At 37.5% G+C, this 19,062-nt stretch overlaps 7 protein-coding genes across 12 annotated transcripts; 3 read left to right on the top strand and 4 right to left on the bottom strand.

The window, feature by feature from the left end:
* The first annotated feature begins 312 nt into the window (after positions 1 to 312).
* LOC117212349 lies at positions 313 to 1,584 on the top strand. The gene is made up of 5 exons (XM_033457109.1): positions 313 to 488; positions 589 to 753; positions 841 to 1,026; positions 1,102 to 1,392; positions 1,472 to 1,584. The coding sequence occupies exons 1-5, from the start codon at positions 425 to 427 to the stop codon at positions 1,561 to 1,563; spliced, it is 798 nt and encodes a 265-aa protein (XP_033313000.1). The 5' UTR covers positions 313 to 424; the 3' UTR covers positions 1,564 to 1,584.
* A 135-nt stretch (positions 1,585 to 1,719) lies between these two features.
* LOC117212353 (trissin) lies at positions 1,720 to 3,131 on the top strand. Its single transcript, XM_033457117.1, has 3 exons — positions 1,720 to 1,881; positions 2,082 to 2,134; positions 2,729 to 3,131. Exons 2-3 carry the CDS (start codon positions 2,101 to 2,103, stop codon positions 2,926 to 2,928), a joined length of 234 nt encoding a protein of 77 aa, XP_033313008.1. The 5' UTR covers positions 1,720 to 1,881; positions 2,082 to 2,100; the 3' UTR covers positions 2,929 to 3,131.
* Positions 3,132 to 3,211: 80 nt separating this feature from the next.
* Positions 3,212 to 5,034, bottom strand: LOC117212343. 2 transcript variants are annotated; one of them, XM_033457100.1, is made up of 5 exons: positions 4,892 to 5,034; positions 4,340 to 4,763; positions 4,096 to 4,266; positions 3,808 to 4,022; positions 3,212 to 3,725 (listed from the first exon to the last, which is right to left on the bottom strand). In XM_033457100.1, exons 1-5 carry the CDS (start codon positions 4,965 to 4,967, stop codon positions 3,286 to 3,288), a joined length of 1,326 nt encoding a protein of 441 aa, XP_033312991.1. In that variant the 5' UTR covers positions 4,968 to 5,034; the 3' UTR covers positions 3,212 to 3,285. The 2 variants fall into 2 exon arrangements, with proteins under 2 accessions (XP_033312991.1, XP_033312992.1); XM_033457101.1 differs by having other exon boundaries at positions 4,340 to 4,797; positions 4,892 to 5,015.
* A 137-nt stretch (positions 5,035 to 5,171) lies between these two features.
* On the bottom strand, positions 5,172 to 5,724 carry LOC117212352. The gene is made up of 2 exons (XM_033457116.1): positions 5,511 to 5,724; positions 5,172 to 5,399 (listed from the first exon to the last, which is right to left on the bottom strand). The coding sequence occupies exons 1-2, from the start codon at positions 5,663 to 5,665 to the stop codon at positions 5,195 to 5,197; spliced, it is 360 nt and encodes a 119-aa protein (XP_033313007.1). The 5' UTR covers positions 5,666 to 5,724; the 3' UTR covers positions 5,172 to 5,194.
* Positions 5,725 to 5,933: 209 nt separating this feature from the next.
* Positions 5,934 to 6,414, bottom strand: LOC117212373 (sperm mitochondrial-associated cysteine-rich protein-like). Its single transcript, XM_033457160.1, has 2 exons — positions 6,359 to 6,414; positions 5,934 to 6,300 (listed from the first exon to the last, which is right to left on the bottom strand). The coding sequence occupies exons 1-2, from the start codon at positions 6,412 to 6,414 to the stop codon at positions 5,934 to 5,936; spliced, it is 423 nt and encodes a 140-aa protein (XP_033313051.1).
* Positions 6,415 to 6,549: 135 nt separating this feature from the next.
* On the bottom strand, positions 6,550 to 16,114 carry LOC117212339 (ATPase family protein 2 homolog). Of its 5 annotated transcripts, none has more exons than XM_033457089.1 (6): positions 9,519 to 9,672; positions 9,090 to 9,244; positions 8,799 to 8,984; positions 7,336 to 8,732; positions 6,994 to 7,257; positions 6,550 to 6,922 (listed from the first exon to the last, which is right to left on the bottom strand). In XM_033457089.1, exons 1-6 carry the CDS (start codon positions 9,536 to 9,538, stop codon positions 6,593 to 6,595), a joined length of 2,352 nt encoding a protein of 783 aa, XP_033312980.1. In that variant the 5' UTR covers positions 9,539 to 9,672; the 3' UTR covers positions 6,550 to 6,592. The 5 variants fall into 5 exon arrangements, with proteins under 5 accessions (XP_033312980.1, XP_033312978.1, XP_033312982.1 ...); XM_033457087.1 differs by having other exon boundaries at positions 9,048 to 9,244; positions 9,519 to 9,538; XM_033457088.1 differs by lacking the exon at positions 9,519 to 9,672 and adding an exon at positions 15,668 to 16,114 and having other exon boundaries at positions 6,593 to 6,922; positions 9,048 to 9,244.
* Positions 10,390 to 19,022, top strand: LOC117212354. Its single transcript, XM_033457118.1, has 12 exons — positions 10,390 to 10,638; positions 11,236 to 11,340; positions 12,496 to 12,599; positions 14,251 to 14,464; positions 14,539 to 14,592; positions 14,672 to 14,814; positions 14,895 to 15,061; positions 16,631 to 16,835; positions 17,009 to 17,165; positions 17,249 to 17,394; positions 17,463 to 17,564; positions 17,642 to 19,022. The coding sequence occupies exons 1-12, from the start codon at positions 10,461 to 10,463 to the stop codon at positions 18,602 to 18,604; spliced, it is 2,538 nt and encodes an 845-aa protein (XP_033313009.1). The 5' UTR covers positions 10,390 to 10,460; the 3' UTR covers positions 18,605 to 19,022.
* Positions 19,023 to 19,062: the final 40 nt, after the last annotated feature.

Below are 19,062 nucleotides of genomic sequence, written 5' to 3' on the forward strand. Positions count from 1 at the left end.
ATACAATATTTTATAAGCACAAAATCCTAAGTGAGTGAGCACTCTATAGAAGCGCTAGAGGCTTCCAATTGAAATTTAACAGAATTTCAATCGCCATCTCTTGGGAGAAGTATAAACTAAGAGGAGCGTCCGGAGAAATTTAAAGAGTGGCTGGAGTGTACTATGGTAGATCAGGAAATCAAACAAATTTATAAGAAAAAGAATGATAAATATTAATCATTGTAAATATTGAAAGAAATAAATAACATGATCAAGCGTTTCTCTTACATATAAATTTGTTTCTTTCGCTACAAAATATTCCAAAGATATTTATTCTATAAACAATATAATCGGTAACTGCGCAGAACCTTTCACCTGCGCTTGATTTAAGATTAACGGAGCATGTTTAATTGTTCATCAGTCTGAAAACTAATCTTCGTAGAAAATGTCGTCGGTAGCATATATCGTTTTTCTGCTTGCCACAGCAGTGGTAAAAAGCCGCTTTACAGGTAATCCTCTCCTTTAATCGTATGCATTAAAAGTTATTTTTCACTATGATTAATAGATTCGAAGTGTATTAGAACAATTATGACTATGATTGCTTCCCAGATATATGCGCCTCAAAAATTTACACATTGAACGTTCCGCACGTAGTGCGTAATGGAACTGGACCAATCGATCTTTCCTGCATTTACAATGTCACTAAAGACGAGAACGGTCTTGTAATAAAATGGTACCATAACAAAGACCAAATCTATCAATGGATACCGCCAAGTAATACTAAACATAATTGAACTTTTTGAGCCGAGCGACCCTGTTCGATATATGATGTTTTTTCTTTTTATTGTAACCCAACTATAGTGCCACCTCAGGATATAGGAGTGATAGATGGATTTGCTGAATATCCTGAACAAAATTTAAGACATTCTAATTCACAATCTATAATACATTTGAAAATGGCCATGATCGAAATGAGCGGAGAGTATACTTGTATGATTAGCACCTTTCAGGAAGAGGACACGAAAGGAACAAAAATGATTATTTATGGTAACTCTGTGATTGTAAATAATAATCGAATAATTTATGTGACATATAACACTATTACTTAATATTGTATTACAGTGCCAGAAACTAATCTGTCCATTCATGTTTCTTCTTTCAATAAAAGTCATTTGAATCTAACATGCGTAGCAAACGGAGCACAGCCGCGACCGATACTAAAAATTTACATAGAAGGAACTGAAGTCAATAATTATTATGATAAAACTGTAGAAGCAATAAAATATAAAAACATCCTTTTTGCAACACGCAGTGCAATCGTAAAAAATCCTTTGGAACCATTGCTATTAGAGTGTGAAATTTCTATACCACACACGGATTATAAACGCAGAGAAAGAATCGTTTATTATCCTAGTTCGATTCGTTCCAATATAGGCATATAAACTAAAAAGAAAATGGACATATGCATCTAACTACCTTTTTCTATTTTCAGTTCAAATGTTATCACAGATTAGTAACGCGTCAAGCTATAAAATTGGTGACGTTATCCTCATCATCTACATAGTTTACATATTATTAAAGTAAATAAATGTATAAGACAAAGAGCTTAAGACTTCTATGTATGAAACTTGATGTATTTATGTTATTACCAAATTCTTCACAATCTTTTTAGGATTATAAAGTAATTAGTTCTGATAGATCTATATTCGTACAAAGCGAATTCTTATTATAGCAAAATTTCAAATCAGAAATCTCTCTAAATATCATGTCAAGACAGAAAATGCAATTGCGTGTGCGTTAAGGATTAAGGCGGAAACAGGAGTTGGTGGGGAGATATATCTTCAACCAGCGGTCCTCGGAAAGATTATCACTTGCCGTTCAGCGCTCATCCACAAAGGATTCGTAAGTTGGCATCTTCAAAATTGGCATTTCAAGTCGTGTTGTTTAAATTTAGATAAGAAAAATTGATTCGACATAAATTTGCAGTGTTATACGTGTACTGTTCTATCATTTTTTTTATAATTCTTTTTTATTTGAATTTAACAGAAAGTGTATAACATGATAGACGATATAATAACTACAGTTATTATTTTATTTGACAGTGAATTATCGAACCAGAAAATGAACTGCACTTATGTGGCACTATTTTTCATAGGTAAGTCATATTTACTTCTCATAATAGAAAATGTATTTTTTTAATATTTATTATAAGTGGAAGTATTCTGAAATTGATGAAATAGTTACTTTGCTCGAATATCCTAAAACAGATTTAAAATAAATCGGATTAGAGATTATAATATAATTTCCACTTGAAGCTGATAACGTCATTATACAGCGCACCACTTAAAGCAGTTGTTACGATGTTATTGCATTTATTGCTGTACTTCTCATTAAAGAAGATAAAACATAAGTACAGTCAATTTTTTTAATATTTTTTCTTTATATAATGTAAACCGGAAAAAAGGAGAAGAAGAAGAAGAAGGAACTCTAGTCGAAATATGCATTAGCTTATGCCCTATATAGATGCAATAACTTGTAATTACTTGCTTAACATTCATTGATGATCGTACACCTTTTTCGTAACATACATAAATGCATCAAATACGTTCCTTTATACTTTTTTAAACAAATAATTTTTTAATAGTGCTTTAAATATTGCTAACTCGGTTTTCGGCAAATTCTTTTAGTTAGAATAAAATAAAATGTATATATAAATATAAATAAGAAAAACATATTTTTTGCAATATAGTATGCGCATTATGGGTCTTTGGAGAAACTTTATCTTGCGAACAGTGTGGCAGAGAATGCGCCGAGAAATGTGGAACACGACAATTTCGTGCTTGTTGCTTCAACAATATGAAGAAAAGACAATTTGATCTTGGATTAAAATGGAGGATGAGACCACAGTTGTATACGAATTGGTTGTATCCGAATATCGACATGTACTGATTATTTGTCATATATTTTGTACTTCTATGCCGGTATGCTTCATCGAAACAAGAAAAACGTTATGTACTCAGGGATAATTACTTTAATTATTGTTATAAATATTTTTATTTTGCAATGCCGTTGTTCTAAATAAGAATATTTAATGTACCATAATTTTCTTACGTTATCAAGTGCAATAAATTAAATATATCGAACACTTTAAATACACCGTTATTATTTTTTATTTTTTTTTTAGACCATTTTTAAAGCATGTTAGGAAAATAAAAGATAATGAAAAACTCCCTTCATAAAAAATATAATATTTATTTTTATATTATTTTTACATTCGATATTTACATATATTCACATACACTGTATTTAAGCAATCCAATTTTTTATACGTTTCATTATTTTTTTTAATGGAATTGACTGCTTACTTCCATCAGAACAAATTTCCAACTTGTCTAATAATCTTTTGCTTTTATTTCTAATCATATTCCATTTTAATTTATCCAAACCAGGATACGATTCTTTGTTTAGAAGTATCATTAAATCTGATATATTATTCACAGCATCGAAAGTAATTAATCCTTTTGAGGTATTTTTTACCATTAAATTTTTTTCGGAATTTTTCTTCTTCTTTTTGGTTACAAATTCGTCTCTTACATCATCGAAATAAGATTCTCGATTACTGCCCTTAATATATGCCGTATTTTCTTTTGTTTCTCCGATTTTTGTGAATATTTTATGTTCCTTTCTATCAGCTATTGATGTATTTTGAATATATTTTAAATTAAAAGTATGACGATCTACAATTTCTACAAGAAATAAATTTTATAAATATATTATATATAAATAATATTTCTTTTTATTATATGATTCGTAAATTTGCTTTTATACCTCCTGCATCATCATCATTAGAGACACCATTTTTTATCTCACTTGGAACTGAAACATGTATAGCATTTTTATTTTCAACCCATGAAAATGTATTTTCAGATTTTGTTTCTTTGTTGTAATCTTGTATATCACAATCTAGATCTTCATCTGAATCATATTCACGTGGGGTAATTAATTTAAACATTGTATTCTTTAATCCGTAATTGCTGGGAATGCTATATAAATACAAATTTTTTAACTATAACAGTTTTATATAATAATTTATTATATTTATTTTCTTTTACATGCCTTGAGATAGGGTTATCTATCCATGGTACTGATAGCCATGATTTTAAATCATTTGTAAGTTCGTAGTCTTTGGGTAGCCAAGGTAATCCAACAAATTCAAAAGAGTATAGGTATTGGTATAAGTCATTATACCATGTACATGCTTTCTTAACTAGATACCTTGACAAAATCCTGTAGCAAAATATACCAATACTCCATAGCTATAGTTTATAAATTTACACTATGTAATACAAAAATAACATACCATATTCTACTAACGACAGCAAATGCAATGATAGCAGTAGACCAGGCATGACCTAAATTTATTCTACATTTAAGAAAATATGCAGCATGTTTAGAGACCTGTTCCAAACGTAATATAAGTTTTGCAAAACCTTGTGTTTTAACCAAAACATATTCTACCATTTGTTTACTAGATAATGTAATATATTTTTCATCTATTCCAACGTAGCTCTTCAAATTTTCATATTCCTTTTCAAGCGATAATGACAAATATTTGAGCAAAACTTTATTTATTTTAGACATTGATTTGACACCTTTGTCATTTCGAAATTTTCTTTTCATACGATAAATTAATCTGCTTAAAATTGCTGCTTCTTTGTGCAATAATTCTTGAGAAGTTATATCTTTTATAATTTTGTCCAGTGTTAATAGAAATGCAGATGCATCTAATAGTGACAAAAATAAAAAAATATCATGTACTTATTTATTAAATGGAAGATTATTCGCCTTTCGTATAAAAAATTTATATCACAACATTTTTTATTGTTTTATTTACAAGCAGAATTAAACTTACCAAATTTATGACGTTCGATACGACAAGTTGCATTGGGAGGACGTTCTAATTGCATGCGATTCCATATTGCTTCCATGCTGATTAATTATTTTAAATATAATTGATTTTTAGTACTAATTATAAAATAAGAACATAACCTCACTTCTTACTCATGTAATACAAAGAACGCGCTAATACATTTTATTTATTTTTATTAATGCCTTATAATTTATAGTGTATAAATTGAAATGAAGCATATACGCTCAAATTTACATAAATGTAATATATATTCGTGCGAATACATGTATACACATGTAGCCAATGCTATCGACAACAATATACTGTTATTCCTCGAAAATCTGTAGGTGGAACAGGGGCAGGTCGAGACAATACAGGAGAACTTGGTGGAAGATCAAGAGGAAGTAATTTATATACACCACGATATCTGAAACCTCCTTGCACAATAGGACGGTACATTAAATTTGTCCATGACCCGTGACGTTGTGGCGAATTTGCAGGTTGTTTAAATCTCCAATACACAATTAAAATACATTAATAAAGGCGCAAGTAATGAATGCATTACATTATGTATGAAATCTCTATTATGTTCAGATTCAATAAATTGCTATTAAATTCCTACCTGACACCTTTTATTGGTTCTAATTTTCGTAAATATGGTTGATTAGTTCTTTGTTGAACAATATTTAATAAAGGCCAGTTACATGTCGTTACTATGCAACCGATTCTATTAAAATGATCTAGTGGACAGAGATCACATATTTTTTTATCCATCATAAATCACTTGTAAATTTAAAAATTAGTAAAGATTTATTAATTCTAAAAACTAATTGAATACCGCGATTATCTTGAGCGAAGGGGCTGAATATTGTTATAATAACATTTGTTTTATATTTATTTATATATGAAATGTATACTAATATTTATATACAATACAAAGTTCAGATCAAACATCATTAACACTGAACAATAAATACTTTATTCGTGAGGTAATTATATTCGAAGGACCGATTGGGATTGGGGTGTAAAATAGGCGAGATATGGTTCAACAAGCATATGATAAACACGGATAACACCTGATTGTTCCAACGTAAAATAATCCACCAGTAATAACAGGTGCCCTGAAAACAGGACCGGCTTCATAAGGAGCTGGGACTGGTTTAGGTATAGGTGCACAGGTAATACACGGGTGACCTGTGCAGGGTGGACAAACGAAAGGGCGTGGGACGCAAGGTAAGAGTGAAGGTCGAGGCGGACATGGCATGCAGGTGACTGGCATAGGTGGACAACAATTAGGTTTTGATTCCAATTTGCATGGTGGAGTAGGACACGCATAGCAGCAAACAGGTTGAGGCGGGTACGATATAGAACAAGGTGGGCATTGTGGATCCATTGGTGGACAGCAACCGCAACTAAAACAATATTTAAGCATTCATCAAATGATAAAATGCTTCACCCTTTCGATCATACCTTTCGATCATCTGTTTTAAATCGTTTTTCCCATAAGGTCGTTCACATTTTGTCATTACCGACATTTGACTCGGCAATGTAATTTGCAATTACACGACTACAAATTTTATTAATCTTATTAAAATAAAAGTCTGAAGTTTGGTATTAAAATAATAGAAAGGTGTTGATAGACGATTAATAATCTTTGTAAATATAGACAAATTCAATTATTACGTGAAAGTAAATTGTTTATAGTTAATGTATTTTATTCATATATTCATTATATAAATTTATTAACGACGCTGGTGTTCGTGGAGTAATTATAGCCAATGCTGCTTTAAAATGCTCTTTAGTGATTATAGTAGCATTTAAATCTTCTTCAAGTGCTTTCATAGCAGCTTCGTGACAAATTGCTTGGATTTCTGCTCCAGAATATCCTTCTGTAAGATCAACTAGATCTTGAATATGTACATCTTCGGCGATTGGCATATTTCTTAATTTTATATCGAAAATCTCTTGTCTGGCTTCATAATCAGGTAATGCCACGTATATTATCCTATCTAAACGACCAGGACGAAGAAGTGCCTGTGAAAAAGCAACATTTTAATTAATAAACATCTTTGATAAATATAGCTGTTTTCTAAAATGTAACTAACTTTATCAATTTTATCGGGTCGGTTAGTTGCTGCCACTAAAGTAACGCTGCCTAACGCAGTAACTCCATCCAGTTCTGTTAATAATTGTGCTAGAACTCGCTCTTGCACGTTGCTTCCGGCGCTTGACGAAGAACCTCTTTCACTTCCTAGTGCATCAATTTCATCAATAAATACTATTGAAGGTGATACTTGTCTTGCTTTTCGAAATATCTCTCTTACGGCTTTTTCGGATTCACCGACCCACTTTGAGAATAATTCTGGTCCCTGAAAACATTGTATTTTTTATCTCTTTTTTTTTTTTTTGATTGGAAAAGTTTTAAATTGAACTTTAGTATGCCTAACCTTTATGTTTAAAAAATTTACTTTACTTTCTGTTGCAAGAGCTTTTGCAATCATTGTTTTAGAACAACCTGGTGGACCAAACATTAAAACACCTTTAGGTGGAGTTATACCCATCCTGAGAAACACTTCGGGATGGCGCAGTGGCCACTCAACAGCTTGTTTTAATTTTAATTTTAGGTCTTTTTGACCTCCTATATCCGACCATTGGATGTTCGGTACTTCTATTAAAACTTCTTTCATAGCTGACGGCTTTGTGACAGTTAAAGCATGTTCAAAGTTTGATATCGTTACTTTTAACGAAAGATCAGTGTTAGTTTTCTGTTGACATTTTACAGCATTCAGAACTGCTTGGGAACATAAACCATATAAATCGGCGCCGACAAATCCATGAGTAACAAAAGCGATATTTTGTATATCTTCTAAGGATAAAGTGTTCGGTATTTTTGATAACATTTTTTTAAATATTTCTGCGCGCATATTGGTAGTAGGTACATGAATTTCGAATTCTTTGTCTATTCTACCAGGTCTTCTAAGAGAATTATCTACAAGATCCAATTTCGAAGTTGTGGCAAGTATTACTACATTATCATTTGCATTTTGTATTCCATCAAAGAGTGCAGTCAATTGTGAAAGTATTCTTCTTTCATGATCTGTACTTGAAGTACTCCTTTTAGGGCATAAACTATCAATTTCTTCTATTAGAATAATGCTTGGAGCTTTATCTTTAGCTTCCGTGAAAATATCTTGCAATTTTTTTTCTGTTTCGCCTGAAGATTTGCTATAAATATCTGAACTGTAAATAGTGGTAGAATTAACATCATATTGCGATATCAAGGCATTGGCGATAGCAGATTTGCCAACACCAGAGGTGCCATATAATAATATTCCTTTACTAATGTAAAAGTTTCCAATACTTTGGTACAGACCAAGACCAATATCAAGAACATCTTTGATATCTTCTATTACGTTATCATATCCTCCAATATCTTGTATTTTAAATTTAGATTTTTTATTTTCTTCTTTTTTTTTTTCTTGCTCTTCATTTAAAATCGTCCATTTTGTGTTGTACAGTGCTTTATACAATTTGGTATTACGTGTTTCATCTGTTATGCTCAATTGTTTAAACCGTTCAGATAATTTAACATTTTCACAGTCATCTGATATAACTTTGACAATCTTATAAATTAATTTCTTGCCATAAAAAGGCACACTGAATTTATTACCTATAGTAAATACTTTTTGCTCATTATGATTCTTAAGTATTATGTTAAGTTCCATGGTTGCTTCTGGCAATATATGTTTCCCAACACTACAGATTACAAATTCCTTGGCAATATCGACAGAAGAATTTAATTTTTCGATTTTAACATAACCTCGGAGGTTATTTAATTCTATTGCTGTAAAAAATGTATGGGTAGAAAAATTTTTATATAGATTTTGGAAGATTCAATAAAAGATTTTACCATGTTTTGTTAACGAAACACTTGTTAAACTTTTATCCTTAGTTGGCCAAGCAGTTTTAACAACTTTACTTTCTCCAGCAATTACAAGAACACAATCCCCTATTGCAATTTCACATAATTGCAAAGCAGATTGTGATATAAATACCATATCATCCAATGCTCTTACATGAATATTTTTTGGCTGTTCTATGCAAAGAAACACTTATATAAAAGTAGTTCAAACAATAGTAAATATAAGAGCATATATACCTGATAGATTATATGTTTCTACGGTACTATACAATATACCACCGTAAATGAAATTATGATTCCATGTTACAAGATTAGGTGGACAATTAGTGTTATGTACTTCTAGATCCTTTAGTGTCAAGATGCTCTGACATGTTTCACATGTCATCCAAGGAGAAAGACTTTTCCTCCCACTTTCTTTTCCTTTTGGTATCATTCTGAAACGATAGAAATAATTGGCTGGACATAATTCATAAAACGTTTCCACTCTACTATCTTTTGACAAAGCCTTTTGAAACATGTTTTATTGAAAGTACTAAATAAGTATTCAGGTGGGAGAACATAACCTCTAAATCACATACAAATGCTTTGTATCAAATGCAGTAAAAGCAGTTTTTGTAAAATGCGTACAAATTTACACGATTATTCTCAACCTGCAATTTTTAGTATCAAAATCAATATAAAAATATAAAAATCCATAGAAATATTTACAGAGAAATGCCGTCCGCCATGATAACATGTCCTTGCTCGGCATGCAACACCTAGACTATATACATATACATAAATTCTAATAAGTGGATGATAGCAATGGTTAACAAATAAAGTATTCAATGATGATACACGAACAACATATTCATTTTGAATGACGTCACAGACATTATTCCGATATATATAATGTAAAATATTCATTTCATTTATAAGTGGAAAGATATTACTTTAACATTAGAGATTTTAATTATTTTTTCAGCGCAGCTAAATAAAGTTAGGTCATACTTTTTAATTCCATGAATTAACCCGTAAATAAATAAAAATATCCTACTTAAAGGAGCTGGTATAGTGTAATCTTAAGGATAAAGTTAGTAATCGACAAATAATAACAAGAAATTTCGAAAAAATTGCACAAAGTGTTCACGAGGACCTTCAAACATGATCAGTAAAAATTTATTCTTCTATCGAATGTAATAAATTCTATCCTATGGTAAAAAAATATGCGGGGTAAAGGATGTACGATTCTTCCTTCTCTTAGCTTCCTCTCCTTTTTTAGTTTCGAATATCATCGTCCCAATATATCGAGCTCGTAAAATTCTCGTGGATGAATATAAGAGATAAGACAGGGATGGGATATCGCGATCACAGGTTTGGGGGAGCTGAGGAGGCTTATGGCTTATTGGTTCAATCTAACCGTTACATTACCGAATAATTTAAAATTGATTGCGTTTTATAAAACAGGTAATCCATTTTATTAATGTTATTCTGCAAATTGTATGTTCGTTTGAAAATTTGCCGATGAAACTTTTATTGATAGAGGGAAATTGGTCGTGTGGAATGTAGAGGTTCAGATGCAGACGAGATGAATCAGGTTCGGTGGAGCATAAAATCAGCAGCATCAGGCGCATCAGGGTTCGTGGCAGGCAAGAGGCAAAAGACCGATGGATGGACGGGCCAGCCGTCACGAAGCGGGCCGACGTTCCCGTACCAAACGAGATTAATAGAGATCCGCCTGTCAGCCGGACGCCTCTCCGTCTGAGCGAGATCCAGTGGCTTCCAGACGGCCAGTCTTCTCGCAGATCGCAACCTGCGTGGGCAACAACCGATCGTGATCGATCGCACGGTGCGTCCTCTCTGGACTACCGCTTTGCATGTCGTGTGCGTGCGAGTCCAAGAGTATTCCGTGTACCACGAATCTTCTAGTCATCCGCGCGCGGGTATATATAGAGTAATGAGATAACAACCACTGTGACAAATTAGCACAATTTCGTCCACGCGGCGTTCACACCTACGTCTAGAGAATATCATTAAATTCTGTACGCATTTTTCAAACGGCAAACAACTCGTGCATCCTCGATACACAAACTCGTTTCCGAATCTCGCCATCCCGTCTCGGTAAATCTTATTCGACCGATTTACGTCCATCGTTATTCGTACCGATGCGAATACAAATCACGAGGGGTCAGTGGGCCGTATTCGGTGGCTTCACGTTAGTTTGCCTCGCCAATTTACGATTAGGTAGGCACCGCATCGCACTTTTTCATTCTGATTCCTCCTCTCTGCTCCTTTCTCTTTTTATCAAGTTTTCCGCGATGTATTCAATGCTTTTATATTTCAACCGACTCTTACAAGTTACGTTTGTTAGCATACAAAATAGTAACGTTTTCGAAGAAGCATGATTCTGTTTGATATCTGCATATCGGGGTTGTTTCTGTTTCAGCCATCGGTGACCAGAATGAAGGCAACGAAGGTAGGACACACAGGGAAGAGGTTCGACAACATGTATGCTGCGCCAGACATGAGAAAATGATCGATGTTGGATACGGTAAGCGAATTTAAGAAAAAGTATGTATTAAATTCTGGCTAATGTCAGGACGGAGCATACGGACAGAGATGCACAGAAGATTGCGGAGCGGTATAACGTTGAAAAGAGATTCGGCGAGAAGTTGCGTAATTTTAGCAACCGGCTAAATGTAAGTTACGTTCCCTCGTTTCACTCTTGCCGCCCCATATTCATGAGTGGTAAATGCTGGTGGCCTTGTCGCTAGATCCGATCCGGTAAATTAATATCGGGTGTTCAATCAATTGACGCCGATCGAGAGGATGAAGCATCCGGTGACGGTGTTGTCGTGTGCCCATGATCAAAAGATTTGACCGATTTATCATTGCGAGCTATCGCATTAAAATAGCGCGGGAATCGTCGAACCGATCGCGATTCGATCTCATTACTTGATTTTGTCACAGAGAGATCAATTGCCGCTTGTAGATCGGAGGCGATCAAAGGAACGAGTCTGTGATTCGTGGAATGTTAATGCCCCTCACGGACGAATAATTAAGGTTTCGCCGAAGCGGCCGGTTCCGCGAAACGATCGAAGGAACAACCACCCTTCGAGACGCCATCAATTGACAATTAAATGATTTTGTTGATGTCTGGTATCCTCGGCTGACGCTTAAATCATCGCTATGTCCAACGACGCACCATCTTTCTACCTTCGATTACCTGAAAAGACCAGACCGGCAACGATTATTCGACTGATTGATCGGGCGTTCACGCGGTAGTCTGGTATTTCAAGTAGATCTGGAAATAATACCATTTATAGGAACAAACACGGAAAGGTGGCAGTGAAGTAGCCGAAGGTTCACGGTAATGTGAATCACCGAAGAATCAGCGCATTCCGTGTCCCACGCGTTCGCGCCAAAAATAGCACGGTTACACTATAGACGGTTCTACCTTCTTCTTATATCTTGTCAACTTGTTTAATGTGATACAAGTCGTAAATTTTGTACGATGATCGCGAGCATTACAGAGCGGCGCCATCGGATTTACTCGCGTCTTATTTTTCGCGAGCGAACTCCACGGCACGCAGTCAACAACATCATCCTACCGGTCTACTGAAATTTCATTGAACCTCCCTGGCCACACTTTATTGCTAAGGCTAATCCCCTTTTTCGACAGTATCTTTGATTTTTATTTTCTCAGGAATATCGGGCGAAATTATCCAAATTGATGCAGGCCACTGTCGTAAACTGTGTCCACGACACGTGTTGGATGATCCAGGAGATGCGAGTCGGCCCACTGTACAGGTAAATATTTTTTCATACAGTTTTACTTATCAGAGTTTCGGTTCAGAAAAGAATGCAGGGTTACAGAGGTACATGGATGTATGTAATCGATGACTCATGCACAGCCGCAGGATGCACCTGGTACAAAAATCTTTTTAGGTGATCCCTGCCTTGGCGCAACGGGTTTGCGACAAAAAACGCGTCGCCATTGCGGAGTTTATCGAACCGGTCGTGAAACTGTCGAATTCCTCGACCCGGAATCCTTTAAAATTCAACGTCATGGTCACGCTTATTTTACGATTAAAAAGAGAAGGAAAGGATTGGCGAACTCGCGACATCTTTGAAAAGTCAGGAACGCGTATATAGCGAAGGAACCGATCTAAGTTCGAAAAACCGAGATCGGACGTCGTGGAATTCTGTTCGGGTAGTCGAGCGGTGTGTCGAAGAAAAAAGAAAGGACGAAGCGAAAAGACCGAATTCGCAAATAAAAAAAAAAAATATCGCGATATACGTTGCCACGGCAGGTTACGTATGCCAAGGGCTATACGAAGGGCGAAAAAGGCAGGAACATCATGTAGATTTATGACGCATGGGATCGACCAATCCGCCAGCTGGAATGCGGCCACGCCAGCACCGCGCGATCGTACGATCTACGCGACTTTTACGGCGTGTGCACCCCACACTGTATCGAGAACCGCGTATCTTCGTCGATGATCATCATACACCTTTTATACATATGTACATACCTTACACATTCTATTCTCCAAAATTCATCGACAATCGTATCGCGACTAAACGATCATCGCGTGTTTCTACTTCGTTTCCATACGAATCGCAACTGTTGCCTCGAGTCCGACAGTGTTAAAACGGCAGTGGACTCTAATTAGCATGGTAAACGAACGTGTCGTAATAATTCGCGAATAATTCGAGAACGACCCTTCTTGGGGAGAAAGCTATTTTCGTCACGTGATGCAACCCGATCGGTGGTTTACGATCTTGCAGCACCCACGCTGCAGGAGAGAAACAGGCTTGAGAAGAAGAAATGTTGCACGCGATATGCAGAAAGAAGAGGATGTGTTTTGCGTCCTTGGAAGGTCGCATCGAGCCGGGTCACCGCTCCGGCGCCAGCTTGGCCAGCTACTAAATCCCGAATCGTGTTCCTGGGATCTTGAGGATGGATGTACCTGAGAACAGAATTTATTAGAAAATATTCTTAGCCAGAAATATCACCGGGGGTACAAACGAGAGAAGAAAATGGGTAGAGGCACCGATGCCTTTGCACGAACAAAGATAACGGTCGATGTTATCCCGCAGCGAGAATAATTAAATGGCCCGCGTGTCGCGAAAGAACTCGAGTACTAAAGAAAACGTCCGAACGAGAGATAACGAGGCGCGCGAATATTATAAATTCCTTCGTGGACACCATCGATACTTTCTCGCTTGGCAAACGTACGACGGAATAAAGTACGAATTCTGTGAAGTCGCGTGCTCGCTTTGCTCATTCAACATCTGTATCGATAAAATGTTCCCCCGTGTGATACATGACCAACCATTCTAGAAGCGTGTTCTTCTTCCTTACCAGCGGCAACATTTCATCCGATCCGATTAAAATATCCGAGTTTCCGTTTCGCTCATGTTCAACGTAACTCATTTGCACATTTTGTTCTTTCAGAGATGTTTCCCGGAATCGCATTGTCGTCCAAGGGCGGCAAAATTGGAGAGGGTGTCAACGATTCAAGGTGTTCGTGTGATCGAAGTCACAGAAGCTTGCGAATGCACGCCTGATTCGTCCTGTAGGCGAGAATCCTTCACGCATCTCGTACATTCTGGCACTCCTCACCAAGCCGTGATCGATGTCGGAGTATGTATGGGTCACTGTGCTAAAGGTATATCATTTTCTTTCGTTCGATACCATTCGCCCGTAATCGTTATCGATAATCGTCGATGTGTCTTTTGAAAGATCTTGGATGCAAACCGGTGAGGAACAGTACGGTTAGCATCAAAGGACCGAATGGTACGTCAAATTTCCTACGTTCGTAGTAGATAACGTAATTTCACTCGAGAATAGGTGTACTTATTACGTTACATTTTAGGGGACGAAGTGTACCAAGTGATTGAGAAATGTGGCTGCGCTGGAACATGCCACAAAATGGACCACATGGAGACCGTTTTAGATTTCAGCGAAGTGGAAATTAAGGATGGTACAAACACGACGGATGTTAGGCCAGTCGTTCGGGTAAATTTTCTACCACGCGATCTCAGATACCACTATGATCGTATTATAATTTATCGTTGACTTTGTATTTGTGCAAATAGCAAATTAATGTCGGACAATGCGTTGGGACGTGTCCAGGGAACGAGACGGAAATGTGTCTTTTGAGAGACAAAAAAGAGCCATCGAGATGCTTGGCGGGTCTGTACTCGAAGCAACATACTTGTACACCCGCCAGATTCAAAGTTCACGAATACAGGTATTCGGGGATGCAGGTTAATCATCGACGATGCAAATACAATTAAACATACATCGGTGTGGTTTTTCGTTTATTTCAGGACACGTCGTGGATCGAAGAGAGAAATTATTCAAATTACCCAATGTGCCTGTGTCTGAATAAAATAGAGAGGACCGAGAGAAGTCTGTTCGATCCAACGGGCCAATGGAACAGACTTGTAGAAACATTCAAGCTACTTTATGCGTCGCGTAAATACAAAGTACCATTTCGATGTTCCTACATGCACCGTGTATTGGTATGATAAATAAACGTACAATGACTTTCTAGAAAACGTCAACTGGCTACCTAAAACTAGTCCACGCTCGTCGTGTTCCATCCGATTCGTTCGCCGTTGTCTATCGTCATATTAAATGATTCTGCAAGTTTCACGGTAATCGAGTCAATTCTTTGAGAAACGTCTGACAAGTTTAGAATTAGTTCCAGCTATTGGTATCGTTAATTCGTCTTACGACGTAAGATGATAAAAGCGGGATTACATTTGGCAAGACGCAATAAGACGTTCAGCAAGTTGCTTTCGCGAATTTGACGCGCATTTCTACGAAAGACACGCCAACTGGCACTAGCCAACTTTGTACTTACGACTATTCCCTAGCTCGTTCCCGTTTCGTCTTGCGCTCACATACGAATAATGCAACAAAAAGAACGAGGTCGAAGCCGGTGCTCGATGTTCGAACGCGGAGGCGAAAATACACGCTGACACCCTCGCGAGATCCGTCATCGTCCTCGTAGGAAAACAACCGATTATTCGCGACATCTAAATATCGCTGCGTGGCCACATGACTCGCCACTCACGAATCTACGGAATTTAGGAAGCGTGAGCTTTTTTTAATAGCCCCGCGATGTCATCATCTCGTTCCTGGTGGGTTTCGTACGCTTCGCAATGCTATCGTGTATAATCGACCTTTATCGGTTTTTGTCCTTTCCTCGTATCTATTTTTTAATCGCACAACTATTTTGTTTCCAGAGAAACGCAAAATTTCTTACCTAAAAATACAAATGTTTCAAGCGTAAAAAATTTCAAAAAGCAATAACTTCTCGACAGCTAAAAGAAACGGAATGCGCACTCGATGGTCCAGCTTGATCGAAGATGATCTAGGATGGGTTAATAAGAAGCAAATGGGGGAAAAGAAAAGTCACATTTTCGAGTCGTGTTGAGTCGCGTCGAGTCGCGTAGCGTCGCGTCGGTGTCCCGTGAGAGAAGCCGATGTCGCTGCGGGGAGCAACGCGGGGGAGGCAACTCCCGGCATAGCATAAAGGTGACTCCTCGCAGCCAAGACCTCCCATATGCTACTTAGCGTTCCGTTCGGTTCGGCAAACCTCCTGTCCGCTAGCAGAGAAGGTGTCCGCTCCTTCCTCCGCTAAGAAGCGTTTGTCACTGACTTAACGTAGATTCGGTCGATGTTACACACTGTCATCGAGCTTTCGATTCTTCAAACGAACCCGGAGAGATCAGCATCGTTGGTAGTAGTCGTCGTCGTCGTCGTGTGTTTCGAGCCCACTTTCGGACCTGTTCTCCATTCTGACCAACGATCCATATACGAGAATGATATCGAGTGACGTTCGGTTTTTTCTTTTGGCGATACTCTTCCTATCGTGTACTTTCAACGTACACGCACACCCGAATCGCTTCTCCGAAGATGATAATCCCAACGAGGAAGAACTTGTCAACTCCTGGTCTTTGGATGACTTAAACGAAGGAAGCGAGCACGATGCTCGTCGGGACGAGGCTCTAGAAAAACTACAACAGGTCCGTCTCCAGATAATTGTGTCGTATGCCTTGCTGTTTGTGTGAGACTTGGTGAAAACAGAACTTTTGTTTTCGAAGGGTCAAAAATATGAGTGAAACGACTAAGTAAATCCCATTTACGGAAGTCGCGTGTTTCGAACGACCGCGTTAACCAGTCGATGAAATCGTTACAGGTTCTTGGTATCCGGAGTCACAGCGAGAAAACAGGACGTCGCAAGGTGCCACCGCAATTTATGGTGGAACTGTATAATAACGTAGCAGATCCCAGTGGTGTCACGCGTGGCAAAAATCCATACAATGCCAAGGTTGTCCGCAGCTTCATCGAAAGAGGTAAACCTCTAACCACTTCCATAGCGTAGGTCATCGTTTCGTCTGCGATCGAAATTTTCACTAAAACAAAAACTTTTACGCAGATACCACCTTATCGCGATTCTACTTCTTCAACATCACGGGTTTAGAGATGGACGAATCTGTTTTGGAGGCAGAGCTTCATCTTTATCGGAAGAGAACACCTTTGAAAATTATGCATCCATCCACTTTAGCTTCACCCTATTATTTGGTAAGTATACGTCAATCGCAATTTGTCGACTTTTTAAGGATTCGGATAACGAATATATCTTCCTTTAGATAAGAGTATATCAAGTCTTGGATGAGAAAAGTTTAGACGTGCCCGATCTTCACAGGCTGTTGAACGTTAGATACGTCGGGGCACACGCGTCCGGTTGGCAGGCAAGTTTCAAGATAATGGAATTTTTAGAAAATACTATATTTTCTCGCTGTACTAAGCATTCGACATTTTTCATCAGATATTCAATGTAAAACAAGCGGTTCTTGCCTGGTTAACTGGAGAACCAAATCTTGGTCTCTTGGTAACGGCTTCCACTTTGTTCGAGGATCAAGTGACTGTAGAGTTTTCCCGGCGAAACGAGTACCATCATAGCAAACAACCGATCTTGGTACTCTTTGATGACGACGGGAAAGGACACCGAGGCGAACGTGGCAACAACGAGAGCGAAGAAACATCCTACGAGGACGAAGACGAGAAGAACGATTTGAAGAACGAGTACGGTGAAAAGAACGCCGAGAAACGCGATCGAGGAAAAGGTCAACCGGAAGAGACTCGATGGGAAAACGAGAATAAATCCGAATACTTTCAAAGGCAGAAGAGAACGCAAATAGGAGAACACGATATAGTGACACAGACTGCTCGGGTAACCCGAGATTTTGCAGAAGAGACGCCCAAACGACGTCGAAGGGAAACCATTTCCTCTTCAAGAAAATTAAAGAAAAACGTTTATTCGCACGGCTTGACCTCGATGGACATATATCAACGAGCGATACGCCGCGAAAGAATGGGAGAAAGAGTTCGTCAAAGGCCAATGTCTTTGTCGAATGAAAATTTCCGTGAGAAACGGTCAATTAAAAGTCACGCTTCCGTTCGACAAAATGTCACCGAATGTACGAGGCACGAGCTCTACGTCGACTTTAAAGAAATCGGTCTTTCCTCCTCTATCATCGCTCCGCTCGGTTATTCCGCCTATCATTGCAAAGGCATCTGCGAATCGCCATTGAGTCAAGATCAACAGCCGACAAATCACGCGACTATTCAGGGAATCGTTCACAAAATGGGACTGGTGAAGGGGGTTGAGAGACCTTGCTGCGTACCCACGAAACTATTGGGCACAACCATTCTATTCTTTGATGACAATGAAAACGTGGTCCTGAAAGTTTATCAAGACATGATAGCGGATCGTTGTGGATGTCGTTAAGGATCTCATGGTTTTTTTATTCCCCTTGTGAAGGAAGAAGCAGCCGAAGCGTCAAAGTATGTGTTAATGGTATTGAAAAGAAGAAGAATGCGTGAATATGTATGTGAGGAAAGAGAAAGAAAAAGTGGGAGTGCGCGCGAGAAAGAGAGAAAGAAAGAGAGCGAATGTAAGAGTGGCAGAATATCTGAATCAGGTAAAAATGATTTTTACGCATTAGCACGAGAGTCATTCCTAAAGATTCGTCTGAAGATCGCCGTTTAATTGACGTCCCAACATTGTACATAAGAACATTCCTAAATTCGCGTAGAACTAAGCGTATCAATGATTAGAATGTGTCTATATCATAGCCTATATCTTCATTAAATTATTATTATAACCACACGTAGGGAATTTATCGTCTCGATCATTGTATATACTACTGTGTCGTAAAATGAGTTAGAGTTATTTATATTTTAATT

Source organism: Bombus bifarius, unplaced genomic scaffold (assembly GCF_011952205.1).
Source record: "Bombus bifarius isolate JDL3187 unplaced genomic scaffold, Bbif_JDL3187 scf7180000008288, whole genome shotgun sequence".
NCBI classification, from domain to species: Eukaryota; Metazoa; Arthropoda; class Insecta; order Hymenoptera; family Apidae; genus Bombus; species Bombus bifarius.